This window comes from Passer montanus, unplaced genomic scaffold (assembly GCF_014805655.1).
Source record: "Passer montanus isolate IOZ18808 unplaced genomic scaffold, ASM1480565v1 scaffold1, whole genome shotgun sequence".
In the NCBI taxonomy this organism is placed as follows: Eukaryota; Metazoa; Chordata; class Aves; order Passeriformes; family Passeridae; genus Passer; species Passer montanus.
This window is the reverse complement of record NW_024356504.1, coordinates 22,142,126-22,157,066: the sequence shown is the minus strand read 5'-3', so window position 1 is coordinate 22,157,066 and position 14,941 is coordinate 22,142,126. Positions and strand designations below refer to the sequence as shown.

At 38.3% G+C, this 14,941-nt stretch overlaps 1 protein-coding gene across 5 annotated transcripts in view; it reads right to left on the bottom strand.

Annotated features, from left to right (window-relative positions):
- Positions 1–14,941, bottom strand: part of ACMSD (aminocarboxymuconate semialdehyde decarboxylase) — a 38,768-nt gene that overhangs the window by 16,831 nt on the left and 6,996 nt on the right. For 2 of the 5 annotated variants that reach the window (XM_039702461.1, XM_039702719.1), the window contains exons 1-2: positions 5,072–5,202; positions 2,150–2,194 (exon numbers count right to left, since the gene is read on the bottom strand). In XM_039702461.1, coding sequence (XP_039558395.1) covers positions 2,150–2,194; positions 5,072–5,128 — 102 coding nt within the window. In that variant the 5' untranslated portion in view covers positions 5,129–5,202. Of the gene's footprint in view, positions 1–2,149; positions 2,195–2,325; positions 2,467–5,071; positions 5,203–14,941 lie in introns of those variants that run through there. The other 3 variants (XM_039702553.1, XM_039702798.1, XM_039702637.1) reach the window with 2 other exon arrangements.

Sequence of the window (14,941 nt, the reverse complement as noted above, 5' to 3'; positions counted from 1 at the left end):
AAACTTATACACAGTATAAACCCATGACCTGAAATAGTGTAAAACCTTTCTCATATGTCACCAATTTCCAGACTCAGGAAGTTCAAAATGTTATCAGAGTCCTGATATGTGTTCCTTTATCAGCCTGGAAACTTTGGAAATGTCATATTTGGTTGATTTGAATTGTTCAAAGAGAGGCAGTGTCAAGCATGAAGGAAATTGTTACAATTAGGGGTGCCCACCAGCTGCTACAGACACACCAAGATTTCTGCTGGCACAAATGGATGAGATACAATTCACCAACACCTGCAAGCCCTGAGTATTTCTTGGTTGTTTTAATCTACTGCAGGGGTAAATGGAAAGTCAGAGGATCCCTGGTGCTGTGCACGTGGGGTGGGTCAGTGCAGTCATGCAGCAGAGGCACTAGGCAGAAAACACACTCCATCTGCAGGTAAAAACTGAAAGCCACGCAAGAAATCCCAGAAGCTATTCCTTCACTTTCCCAGTAAACAGGAACTGAGGGCTAGGAAGTCTTTGGGCCCTTCAGGAAAGGGATTTCTCTCTCTCTCTCAAAAGGCCACTTTATTTTTCCTCACAAAATTGTTCTTATTTAGGATCCTGTCAATTTGTCTGAGGAAAAGAACCTGTTAAATCAAAATATTTACTACTAGTGCGCTCATTCGGGGGGGGTGTGTTCTGTTCCCCTCTTCTGAGAACTCAAACTGTTTTTAACCTTGAATTTGTTACTACCTTCATACATCATTCACAAATTTACTGTCCTAATGAATATTTTAAAGCCCTCCTCCACAAATCTAAGTGTGCTGCCTTGGCAACCTGTCAAGTTACTTGTTAGCTGTAACATGGGTTGTGAAAATTACTTGAAATATTACAACTACAGGGTCCTGATCCCCTGGTGAAATACTTCAGGTTCTTGTAAAACTGGTTTTCCAACTTGATGGAGAGGTTTATTGTTGCCATACACTCAGATCCATTAAGAAAAGTTTAGTGCATTGATACAAATTGTCCAATAAACAAAAAAATATTTTGTGTGAGAAAAAGGCACAGTAGAACCAAGCACTTTATCACATATGAATAGGTCACATGGACTAAAAAAATATTTTGTGTGAGAAAAAGGCACAGTAGAACCAAGCATTTTATCACATATGAATCACCTATGAATAGATCACATGGACATTACTGTTCCATTCTATTCTATACTTCTCTACTCCATCCCATCCTAAAAATTATCTAATATTTGTTTTGATTAATGTATGTGGAAATTAAGAGAGAGACACATTTAAAAATTAAGTCCTGCAGGCTGATTTGGTTCAGCAAACTACATTTAAAATTCTGTCCTCACTAAACTACTCAGTCACATCCTAAATTGCACTTTTAAAATATGCACATAATTATTTTCTTCCAGTTTGACCCTGGTGCTTCTTCAGAGAATGATATGGGAGGCCTTTGGATTTTTTTTTTTAAATCTTAGGAGTTAACATCCCCAGCTCTACATGTCTGAACAGGATTTTATTTTGCCATTCACATTTGTCGTGCGGAATTTCCAGACAGAAGTAAGCCAGATGGAATTCTTGGCAGAGCATGTAAGGCCATTATTGACTTGCCACAAAGTTGCTCTGCAAACTATTTTTAGCACAGAATTTTAGCATCAGACCTGTAACAAAATCACCAGAAATGTTTCCAATCCCTGTCTCCTTCCTGCAGCTGCAATGTATCCCAAAATCTGTGGCATCCATGCTTTGGTTTTGCAGGTGGCTTGTTCTTGTTTTGAAATATCAGTTCCTTTTGGGTTTGCTTCTCATACAGATGCATCTAACTCAACCCAAATCTGTATGTAATCTGCTTTAGTCTGACCTATCTTGTTGGAAAGACTTTCTCAGAGCTATCCCTTCCAAGTGTTAAAGTGAGACGATAAAGAAGAGTAGATGCTGGTTCATACAAGAGAGTGTGAGTTTCATCTTCCAAGCAAAAGGTTCAGCTGAGGCATATTAGGACTTGGCCTGATACTACTGCATGGGAAATAGACCTCTAGAAAAATCTGTAGCAAAGACAGAACCAATCTTATTGCCATTTTGATTCTCAATAGGTCTCCTGTGAGTTTCTACTCCTGATGATGACACAAGATCAGCTCTGAGCACCAAAGAGCCCAAACCTTGCAGTGATGATCCAGCTGTACCCATCCACCGTATCCATATCTCTGCGGAGGAAAGAAGAGAAACCCAGGGCTGGTTAGCTCTCTGCAGTAGTAATAATAATAACAATAATTATAATAATAACAATAATGATTGCAGTTCTTACAAGAATACCTCATTCAGGAGAAACACTTACACGTGCTGAGCTTTGAGCCAGCTGACATCAGCAGAAGTGCTGAAGAGTAGCTGGACTGGACTAATGGTGTTTGCAGAGCTGGAATTTTAGTTTCCGGCTCAACAACATTCTTAAATAACTGCTTTAGAAATGCTTAAAGTTGCTGACTACATTGAGGTTCTAACTGAAATAATTTTGACACTGAAAATATTAAATTAAGCATCTGGCAGTGTGAAAATTGAGACAACAACTTTCCAATCTGTGATCAGTTAATCATTAGCACAAAGACGCATTGATTCCACTTTTCAGCTTCCATGACTCAGCAGCAGGAGTGAAGGTCAGCCTCCTGTCTATTAATATTTAAACAGGGAAGAGAAGCTAAAAAGGAGAACCTCAGATACTCATTGATTCTTTCAGAGAGATTCAGAATTGTTCAGGCAAAAAATGCAAAATCTACACAAGATGCTGATTTCCTTTTACTTTCATAAATTATAAGTTAGAAAGGAATGAACTCTTGAAATCTCTGAGTGAAAACAATGCTCATAATTCCCATTTCTCCAAAAAAAAAAGAAACATTAAAAATGAAACTAAGTAAGAGCAGGCATTTGTTTTGCTGAAGTGTAAACGATTTGGACACAGTCCTGAATTTCCTGTGATACCAAATCATCACTTAGTGCCACTGTGAGCTCTCTAATGTGGGTGTGAAGAGCCAAACCTCCTGACCTCAGCCAGAGATGCAGTCACTGAGGCTGTGTGCTCTGTTTAACTTTGCAACCATGTAAATTATATTTAAATGTATACATTTATAGGTTTATACACATGTAAAAATACTGAAATTTTGGATAAGTTTAATGAGTGAGAACTAATGAGAATTTTAAACTAGATCCATGCTAATTGCAGTTGTAAGTTGAGCAGAAAACAAGTACCTGAAATGGCTACTGAAGGAGCCCACATTTTCAATAGAGAAATTCACTGGTTTTCAACTTATTTTATTCTTTCTTCCCCTCAGGTATTAGTTATTGACAGTCCATATCTGGCTTTTCTGTGATTTTCTATACTTGTGATATTTTCCTAGGCTGGTAAATCAGTATACTGGCCATAGAATTTTCTAGTTTGAAGGTCCAGTATTTACAAAGCTGGAAACAAGAAAGAGAAGTTTAGCGCTAAATAAATGTGTGCATGTTAAGATGCCTCATTGGTTTTCCTTGCATGATCTGTGTTAATGGCTTGAATTTCCACAGGACTCCAGGGAATTCTGAGAGTTGTTTTCTACTCTGAGCCCATTAATAAACCATTGAATCGCTCAGAACAGAGGGGAAAAAACCTAGCAGGTGGAAATTAAATTTTAAAAATTTGGTATTTGCCTGTTTATCTCTGTTTAAAGAAATGCAATGCACACAGTGTTTAACATTAGTGATTTTAGTCTGGATGTACATCTGTGAACATCAAGGAATTCTTGGGGTCATTTTATCTCGGTGAACTTATTGCCCTTTTGAAGTACTCACAGACAAAAATATTTAATTAAAAAAAAACAAACAACCATATAACATGAGAATGAAGGAATTCTATAGGTGTTTTTTATGAAGTTATTGCAGAAAGACAAAAAGCAAGGTTGCAAAAGCAACCTGTCTTTCTAGTATAGATATTTAAACTCCTATCCATTTAAAACAGACATAATTATTCTAAAAGTATCTGTATCCTCACCTACATTATCCAGTGTATGTGTTTTTCATCAGGAGCTGTAATAGTTCAAATAGATATTTATAAAAACCTTCCTAGCCAAACAAGGAAGCAAACATTCCTCTCCAGGAGGTTTTGTGCATAATGATGTTATTTTTCACAACTAATGAAGAAATAATCCTATATATGTTTTCAATGCCAGGTTTTCTTATGATTTTTTTTTTTCTAATATGCTGTTTACATTTCCCAGCTGCTCTCTCTCTAATATTGACTGAAACTGGACTGCTTAAAATAACAGAAACCCAGAGCTAATATATATGCAATCCTTTCAGATTGATTACATTAAAACCTAAATGACATTTTTCATTCTAAAATGCATTTCACAGGAAAATGAAAAATATTGTGGACAAGAATAAATTTATGACATTGAATAATAATAACAATAACAACAACAACAACAACAACAACACTAAGTTAACAGAAATTCATGTATAGCTTCAGTGTTCTGACAACTGAGATTTTCTATTTTAAATACAACAGGCTACTTTTTTCCAGTAACTGAAAAAATAACAGATATTACTAAAATTATCATCATCAATTAGCTGTACTTAGAGTGACCCCACTCCCACTGAAGTTAATGATTTCATGCCTGTGGGTATAATGATGTGAACGAATTTGTCTTAGTTAACATTAATTTTGTCTAATATTTGATTATTTATTTTATTTGAAACAAAATTTAATACCATTTAGGAATGGAACAGAACAGCTGTCTGTCAAGAAAGTGGAATTTATACCTTATTATCCAAAAATTTTGTGACTCAAAAAACTCAAGGAAAACTTTAAGAATTGCTTCAGAATAAATAAAAAATGGGAAACAGAGCCCAGTTTTACATCTCCTTCTGACTGGACTCTTGCTTTTCAAAGTAGTGCAATACAAATATTTTACAGTTGGAAAAAAAAATCCCAAATTAGACAAAAACCTCAAGATATTTACCCCAGAACCCTTCATTCATTTTTTTTTCCAAAATCACATTGGTAGAAATGGTGGCTGATAACGTAAGGCACTGAATATCTAAACTCTTATTACCTTTTTCAGGTCAGGCCATTCCTTAGGTAGAATGTGGCTATGAATATCAATTTTCATGTTTGAAGTGCCAGAGGAGAACTACTCCTTCAGTGCTAATGTTTTGTGTGTCAGTGCTCTATCCCTGCTGTCCCTGGGTCACAGGTTGTTCACTTTGGCTGCTGTCCAGATCCACCTGCTGTCCTATCACGGGAATGGGGTACAGTGGCCAACCAGGGAGCCTAATTCCAGAGGAGTGGCTCTTCAAAAGAACAAAGAGTTTGAGCAGAACGTCCCGAGGGCAAAGGGAAAATACTTGAGCAGCTGACCGAGGGCAAAGGGAAAATACTTGTTTATATCGGCACTATGAAGGGATTTATTTTACATAGCAGCTAAAATGTCAAAAATAAGTCAATAAAATTGAGTCAGTATAAATGTATTAAGCATGCTGACTTGAATTTCCTCCTTTCTCCCTCTTGGCTTGTGAAATTATTTCTAGAGGGCACATAATATACCCTTGGGAAAGTCAGACATCCTCATCTATTCTCTTTTTTTCTTTTACATTTTCTTTAAAGTTATATTAAACCCCCTCCAAAATACTGAATTTTAGCCAAATCTATGCTCTGCATTTTACCTTCCCCCTCGTCATCATTGGTTCACTCAGGATATTTACACAAACACTGCATAATGGTGCAGCATCTTACAGCCTCTCAAGATGCCTCCATTATACAGTAATACATAGATGTATTTCAAATATAACAGATTTTGCATCCTAAGTTAAGCGTAACTGGAGCTATTTCAGATTTCCTGTGAAACTACATCTCATCTTTTGCCCTTTACTCAATATAGAATTACACTTTGCTTAAGATACCCTTGCTCTTTATTTGTGCTGTATTTTTGTCCGTAATTTATTCCCCCTGTAGTTTTATTTCAGTATATGTTACTCACACAACGTCCTCTTGTGAGTGTTTGTTAACACTCACATTCCCTGTTTAGTTTTTTTGGTGAAAAATGCTGATTTTTTTTCCCCCAAACCCAAATGCTGTTGTGAATCTTGGAACTTGAAATAAAGCATCTTGAAAAATAAGCGTATTGGCCCATTTTGTTTTATCCTTTCCTGACTTCTCTGTTTTATTTGGGCCTGAAGAAAACCCCCCAGACTCTTGTATTTCCCTACTTGTTCACTCATTAAGCAAGTGCTTTTGATTTGGTCAGATAACTTTCTTAGGAGTTATTTTTCATGTCAGCATCTTGTGACAGGGTTGGTTGGTTGGTTGATCTTGTACTTCTCTGCAGCAAGAGCTCACTGAAGACTGAATGTTCCAAAGAAATAAGAAGCAGCAGTTTTGGGAAAGTATTCCCTAAATGAAGCAAGACAGCCAACCATTTGCTTTAACAGATCAAAACCCTGGGATTGAAAACAGCAATTATTTCTGTCTCGAAACCAAACTCAATCTCTTCACGAGCAGGCTGCCAGGTTAAGCAGCAGATTTGCTCTCCTGCTCCCAGATGTGACAGCAGCCACGCTGTGTGATGTGGCACTGCAGTGTCAGCCTGCTGACAGCACTGTTCCTGCACGGACCACAGCTGACAGAAGAGAGAAGCATTGATTCAGCTCTGGGAGCTCTGCATTGTGATGGGAGGCAAACACTTAAAGTGAGACCTCCAATGAAGAGATGTCTGGAAGACAATTCCCTGCACAGAAAGCAGAGTGAAGTGAGGGAGAGGGGCAGGGAGAGATTTGTGCACCTGGATAGTCCAAGACACCAAGAGTCTTCAGTCACCAAAGCTGCAGGATTCCATGCAGAGCTCAGCTGCATTTCTTCAACACTGAGCTTAATTTTCCTCAGCTCTAAAAAAAGCTGTAGTTGTTAGTTACTGCTCCCAAGACACAGCTTAGCTTGCAAACACTGTAGTACTCCCACGCTGCATTTCATTTGTCAAAACACATCATTTGGAAACCACACCAGTTGAAGGCAAAATGTGTATCCATGTCACTTGATCAGAGGGCAGGGAGACATCTGTCTGTATCGAACAGGATCCATTGGATCAGCAGCAGAAAGACCTTCACTGGTTGGGAACAGAAAGCTCTTCAGATACTCAGGCACCCAAGGTACTCTAAAGTGGAAAACATGACTAACAACTCCTTCAAGGACAATCCTAGAGACTGTTCAGCCAAGGCTGATTTCAGATACACACAAGCCTAGCAGATCTAGGGTTTTATTTCACTGTAGGGACAAGCACTAAAGTGAAAATGGTGTTAATTGGAGGTCAGTAAGTGCTCTTTTCCAAAGCTATTTAGCTGCTTTTCTGTAACAAGTGCAGAATCTGAGATTTGGAGTCTTCAGAGTGGAAATTCAGTGTTATGTTCTGGCTTGGCTTACCGGGGTGAAAAGTGTTTCTTTGTGTCAGTGGGAAAACTCTGACACCTTCAAAAGAGGCTGCATCAACAAACACTGGTAAGCTCTGCAGAGAGCTCTGCCACATCCATGCTCCAAGGCAGCCCATTTTCAATTAGGCTGAACAAAGACACAAAGAGGCAAATTCAGGATGCTGATCTTAGAAAGGGCTAAAGTACTCGTGCCAATTTTTCATACCTTCCATTTTGCATGCTCCTCTCTGACACTTGTTCTTGGAAGTGCCCATTTGATTGTGCAAATTGGCTGTTTTACATATGTGCACAGCTACAGAAAAACAAGTGAAAAACTCTTTGTGCTCACTAGCTAAGATGAAGTACTTAAAGAATACGTTCCTTTCCAAATGAAATAAATGTTGAGCAGCACACTTATATTGGTTGCTTAGCAACAGGTTATCCTTTGGCTGTGCTGGGGACTGCATGGGTCCTCTGAGACTGCCATTACAGACCTGCTTGGAAATGTCAGATTTGGAAAGGATGCAAAAGTCAGTAATTCTATTTTTTTATCCTGTGGTATCAAATAATTAAACCTCTCCTATTAAATTAGCCTGATCACAGAACTTAAACCTCTTCTGGGAGTCTAAAGCACACAGACTTCAGTGGGAGTGGTGTGGTCTGAGTTCTGCAGGGAAGAGCAGAGCAGTTATGGTTTCCCTCCTAATGAGGAATTACATTATGCAGTTCCCATGCAGCACTTTTCATGTGTAGCTCTCAAGTGCCATTTTTTTCAGGAAGACATTATTTCACCTAGCACAGCTACACCAGGAGGACATATCCAGTAAAGTCCTTAACCAAGATCTATCCCAGAGAATGGTTGGTATTGTGATTCCCTGTTCTCCAATGCAATAGACCAATCACTCCAGTGTGGCTGCCCAAGCTCCTGGTGGCTTGCAGAGCCAGCTGGACTGCCATGCCAGGGCTTCCTTCATTTACAGAATGCAAAAGGCACTCACACCTTGAGCTGAACCAGCTCAAGGGGGCAGCAGTGCAGGTGTATTCATCATTAAATCCTGAAGAGCAGTACCTTTTTCACTTTGTTATTAAAAAGCCTTTGTAGAAACAAACAACTGAAGAGCCTCTGTTTAGACAGACATCAGAGCTGCTGCTGCTCTGTATCTTGAGCCCGTTTAGCCCTGCAGAGCCTTTGGGCTCTTTAGCTCAGGTGTGGCACTGTACTGGTGCCCCTCTGATGCTTCCAAGGTGTCAGCTATTAACTCTGCACAGTGGAGCTTCACGGTTGCACAAGCTCAGGGTGATGCTCTCCAGGTGGGGAGACCTGCCACAGCCTTTCATGTCACTAAAGTTTGTAGTGTAAAGGTGTCCAAGGTTGCTGATGCCTTTGGCAGCCCTGCACTGCTCTGTGACCACCATCCTACAAGAGTTCTGATGAATCACACAGTGGGGAAAGCAAACACTGTCCTCTGCCAAATTCGTGACCATTACTGTGTTCTCTGTACCTAAGTTAAGCCATTAAAAAATCCTTATTAGTAGAAAATATTACATAGTTGAAATTCAACTACTATTCTAAAAGAATAAAAGAAAATTATATGGCTAACCTTCAAATAACATAATTATTTTCTTAATACACTACAATTGCAATCCTGCAATTTACACTTACCATGCATTTATCTTGCATAGAGATCTTCTACCAAAAATGTAAATTAAATAGATATTTTCTAAAATGTCAGTATGGAAAAATAGAACTTCATTTTTTTCCCCATGATTAGACTCAAGCAAATAAAAAATACTCTATTTAAGCATGAACCAGGCCAAGGTTCACTCCTGGGCAATGGCAGTAACCAGACACATTCCAGCAGCATAAACGTGGGCCAGAAAGAACAGATGGAATGAAGCTTACAGATACCAAAAAGTCATAATTTTCAAGTTAATACCCCATGGTAACATCTGAAATGGTTTCAATTATTTAGAAGGCTGGTGCCTAAAACAAATAAATAGTAACTCCTGCCGTATCTTGTCTCAACAACTTTTTTTCCTGTGTGCTAGATAGTCAAATCCTCACTTTTCCCTCTTTGCAGAGGCCTCCCTGTGGCATTCTTTGGGCACATCTGAATTCTGGGGACAAGGAGAGTGTTCTCAGAGCCTTCACTGCTTCAGGGAGCAAGAGAGTGCCAAAGCACAGACCTGTCCAGCTCTGCAGATGTTTTTGAGGTAAATGTTTGGGGTTTTGTGCTGCAGTTACATTTATTCATTCATCTGGAGGTGGGAGTTTGGCAGAGGAATTCCTCCACAGAACATTTTTGGAGCCTACTTTCACTAGATGAGTCCATCTACAAACAGGCAGGTACTGCTTTTTGTTTTTTTATTCTGACATTAGGAATTTAATAACACCCTCTGAGGATGAGCCACCTTCTTCACAATTACTAAAATAGATTCACGACTTCCTGGCTGTGTTTAAATGTGCTTTACTTACTTGCTTGATGTTTTTAGTTTTCTTTATTTGCTAAAAAAGATTAAGAAATTGGCACTTTCTTGGTCACAACTACAGCCAAGACTGTATTGCAGATACACCAAAACATCTGTGTTAATTTCTGTGTGTGAAGATCAGAAAAAAAGCTGCTCCTAAATAAGATCTATTTTTCCCTTCAGGATATTGCCACTCATCTCCATCTAATGTTTCATTTAAACTTTTTAACAATTAAAAAAAAATTCAGGTGTTTTAGAAGAACTCTATGGTAATTAATAATTTCAGACTCAACAGAATGATCCCTTAAGTCACCAGGAAACCCAGTTGTTACAGAAGACATCAATCACATGGAGATTCAAAAAGCAATTTTGATCCCCTGGAAGGACAGACCCATTTAAATGAGGAATCACAGGTAAATGAGTTCAGTAATTAAACACCAGAGTGCTGGTTTTGGACTAGGTGTGATGGCTTGTGCCAGCTTGGTGCCTCAAAAGCAAGACGTGCATTATAAATCAGGAATTTTTAAATAATGTTGGTGCAGCTCCCTGTGAGTGCTGCAGGCTGCAGTTGGTAGAGCAGCACGCAGGGGCTGCAGAGCTCCCAGAGAGCACAGATCTCCCATTGATGGCCCTGGGCTTTGCCTGTGGGACGTGACCCAGGCTGGCCCTCCCTGGTCCCTCGGCGTGGCCGATGCTGCAATGTCAGAGCTGGGGACAGCTGCTGCTGAGCACGGTGCTGATTCATAATCAATGCTTTACACATTCATATCATGCACTGGCTGGGGAATGGGTGTTTAAAAACCCCTTTGTCTCAAGTAATTCAGCTTTTTTAGGAACAGAAAGCAAACACATGCCTCTAAATATCCATTTTTCTAACATGCTTGCTTGTCTCTGCTCTATTTTATTGAACAACTGGGCGTATTGAAATCCCTTGGGGCACAACCATTAGGATCCCAATGGAGAATGCATGCTTCAAATACCAGGATTGGCATGGTGCTTTTCACTGAGTGTTCACCATTGACTAAATAATAAAGGAAATTTCTGTCACTAACCTTTCCATATGAAAATCTGTTAATTAGCAATACAATTTCATACCATTTGTGAAACTCTCAAGTTAGGGATCCTAGTAATGAAACACATGTTTATTAAAATTAATCACTAATACAATTAACAATGATTAATGCCTATTAATTTATAACAACTAAAAGCTACCTTCAATCTCTTCATCTCCAGTGACAAGAGGAAACCAGTTGCTCTAATTCAGTGGATCCATACCCTAGTTCTATTTGCAGTTTGTAGGTACTTCAACAATTTGGTTGAAGGCAGCTCTCATGAGGTATTTTTATAGTAGTGTTACAAAAGGGTGAATTCCATTGCCCATCACGGGCAAATACAAACCATAAACACTTCTATGTCAAGGAATCACACATTGCATTATCTACAGCCATGCACTGCACAGGACAATTAAACTTATAGTTTATCGAACCTCAGGGCATAGCATGAGTAAAATAAAGTTTTAAACAGAAAACACAAACAGTTTAACAGCCTGAGTTCATGGCAATCTTTTGGAAAGTTTCTCCAGGTGGCATTAGTCTGTCCTCTTCACAAAAGCCAATTTAGAAATAAGCACAAGTTCTACTTTTCTATTGTTTGTTCCAAGAGCATGAGGATTTAAAAGACCTTTTTAATACTAAGCTAATATTTACTTGATTTCTTGTCCTTAGACACTTTTCCATTATTGGCCCAGGCTAACTGAAGTGGTTCATCCAGCTTATACTCTACACCTCTCTTACAGTAAAATGTTGCAATATTGGATTGCCTCTTTCCAGCCTGGAGCCTCTTACATTCTACACAAAGAATAAAGAAAAAACCCAGCTCAGAATACAGAATACAGGGAAGTTTACCCTGTATAACACAAAAATAATCAGTTCTGTTGAAGGTGTTGGACTTCTGCTCCACCTCAGCTGGCCTTTCACTGGTCAGGATCTTAGGTTTTAGAAGCCTCACTCTTGAGCACCACATAATTTTGTAAGGGGATTGCTAATAATTCATCTGGGTGGAGGAAAGAGCAGCATCTCTATATTTAAACTTGAAGTGATAAATTATTCTGATTACCTATCCTGAATTAGCTACTAAATTAAAAAAAAATAAATTCATGTGGGGCTCTTTATTTAAAAGCAATTTTCAGCACTGCACCTTTACTTAGGACACCTCCCATCACTTCAGCTGAAGCCATGCAGCCAGAAAGGAAGCAATCTGCAGCATTGAACTCACTCTTCAAATGTTAAATGCAGAAGTGGTTGGACAAGTTTTATTCTAAAAAGCACATTGCACACATGATCAGATATTGTTGCCATGGCTGACTTCCTTTATTACTTTGAGTAAATCCATATTTGATGCATTAAGGATGGATTGGGTTGCTGTTAGGTAGAAGTAGGTCAAGTGATTTTTAAGCCACAGTTCTCAGCATAGACTAAGAGCAAACACAATAGATAATTTCTTATTTTTTAAATCTTTAGCATGTGCAATTATAGTCAACCTATTATTAACTTGCACTTAATGCATAATGCCATCTAGTGGGAAAATCAACAGGTCTAGATGCAACAAGTCTGGACATCCCATGCAGAATCAATCTAATTAGTGTTGCAACTACTGGACAGTTTTAATATGGAAATAAGTTTAAAGAAGAAGAATTTCTCAAAAACAAATCTTCACAGATGATCATTAAGGTCCCTTCCAATTCAAATTGTTCCATGACTCCATGAAAATTTAAATATCTTCCAAACATGTTATATCCTCAGAGTTAAGCAAAACAATCTCAGTGAACTTCTATATAAAATGATTATGGGATGTGAAACAGACCTCAGTAGCTTCTTGATTTTATTTCCTGATTAAATTTCATTTAGAGATTGAATTTTTGGTAAACACAATTACACAAACTTCAGGCTGATAGAGGAGACAATTTAAAGTCTACTGATATATCAGCCAGAACAACCTGTAATTCCAGAGAGTTTCACAATTAATGATCTTCATAAGCATGAGGTCACTTTTCTGTACCCATAAATAAAAAAGGAAACAAAGTGACCAAAATTCAAAGTTATATAAGGTAAAGGCAGTAGACTTATCATAAAAAGATAGAGTAGAAGAAGAGGCTTAGATAGACTATCGGATAAGTAATGTACTCCATTTAGAGCCCTTCTAAAATCAACATTAAAGCAACAATCCAAGAGGAGTAATTTATCAGAATTTTATCCTTCAGGAAAACATAACACTTGTCCTTTATTGGTAAATTAACCTGCTTAAATTAATCACTTTCTCTAAAGCTCTGCACATTTTGGGTCAACTTGCTGTGATATTACTTTATTCATCATTTACAAGGTAAAACCTTACAGCAGTGTCACCCCTGATGTTTATATTGGTTAAATCAAAGAACTTTGGGCCTGAAGGACCCTGTGGAGATCATTTAGTCCAACCATTTTCTCTGGGAAGGACCATAAGCACCATTACCCCAGGTCAGCTCTGTGGCTTTTGTGGTAGCTGAACTTAGAAATCCTCCAAAGGACAAGTTTCCACCAGCTGTCTCAGTAACCTCTTCTGCTGATGGATGCACAACATTATGGTGAAGAACATTTTCCTGATGTCCCATCTGAACCTCTCATGACACAGTTTGTGACTGGCTCAGGCCATTCATTCTCATTCACCCTTTTCAGTTTTGAAAAGGGAAGAAGAACAAGCAATTCCATTGCAGCAGTAAAATAAATTTTGCACAGCAGAATAACGGAGAAAAAATTATCTTATTAAAAAATTGACTGTGTCCCCCCAAATTCTCAGCCTGCAAGTAAGGCTCAAATAGGTAAGCCAAGAAAGAGCTATCCAGAGCAAAGTTAGAGGAGTGTAAGTTAAGAAACACAAAGCAAAAAGCCAGGTCTATAACTAAGTAACAGTTACACCCAAAACACTAATCTCTTCCAAGTGTTGTCTGGTGCAAGAGGTTTGCTCAGCTGCTCCAAGAGCACAAACTGGGCTCCTTTTGCACATGAAATGTGCAGTGGGTTTGTATGAGTGTTTTGAGGCTGTGACTGCCACAGTGAGGCCTTTATCTGCTTCACAGGTCTGTGTTACAATATTGGCCCACTTGTTAAAAGCCCAACTAATTAAAAAAAAAACTATCACCTTGCCTCCATTAGCTGAATTTCAAACTTTATAGGGAGAAACTTTTTTTGTTGTGACACACACAAAAAATCCTGTCTGACCCAAATATAGCTTGTAGTTGACTCAACCTGAAAAGTCACTTTGTGATGCATCTCCTGCTAACAAATTATACATTGGTATCTTAAATGTGACAAAACCCAGATATGTGGAATGAAGACACTTTGGTACAAAGATAGGACAAAATCTGTGGGCAGGTTTTTAATTAAAGAAAAAAAGTGAAGAAAGCAGGTACTTCTGGACACACAAATCCTGAAGTCAGGAAGACTGCACACCTAGCTACACTTTCTTAGCATATTATTTGGAAATTAATTAAACCAGTTGGTTTAATGAAACTTATTATGTCTATTTACAGATATTGCCTCTGTTTGCATAAATGTATAACTACAATCAATTTCTATAGCCCAATATCAGCTGTGCTATTCAGTGAATAGAGCAAAAAATAATCAAAATTCTGTCAGTAAAGTACAACCTCTTAAAATACACATTTTTCTAATAGAAGAATGTGAAAATTAAGTGAAACTCCTGTGGCTATTAAGGCATCCCTGCACCCCAATACCAAAAGTACCAAGGGGTCTTGTTGATGGAGAGGGAGCTGCCTGCATTACTCTGTGACTGCCTGTCCCTTGATAACTTTTAGGCATCATCAAAAGCTTTAGACAGAATCTGAAAGAGACAGAAATTGACTTTCATCATAGTCTGATCAAATTATATGACTGACATTGTCATCTTTCTTTTTTGGTTACAGGACAATTTTATTGCAGTAGAGGTTCAAAATTTCACTGACATTTTGAGCTTCAAACTCCAATTGCACTTAAATTTTTATTTTACTGGTTGTTTAAGAA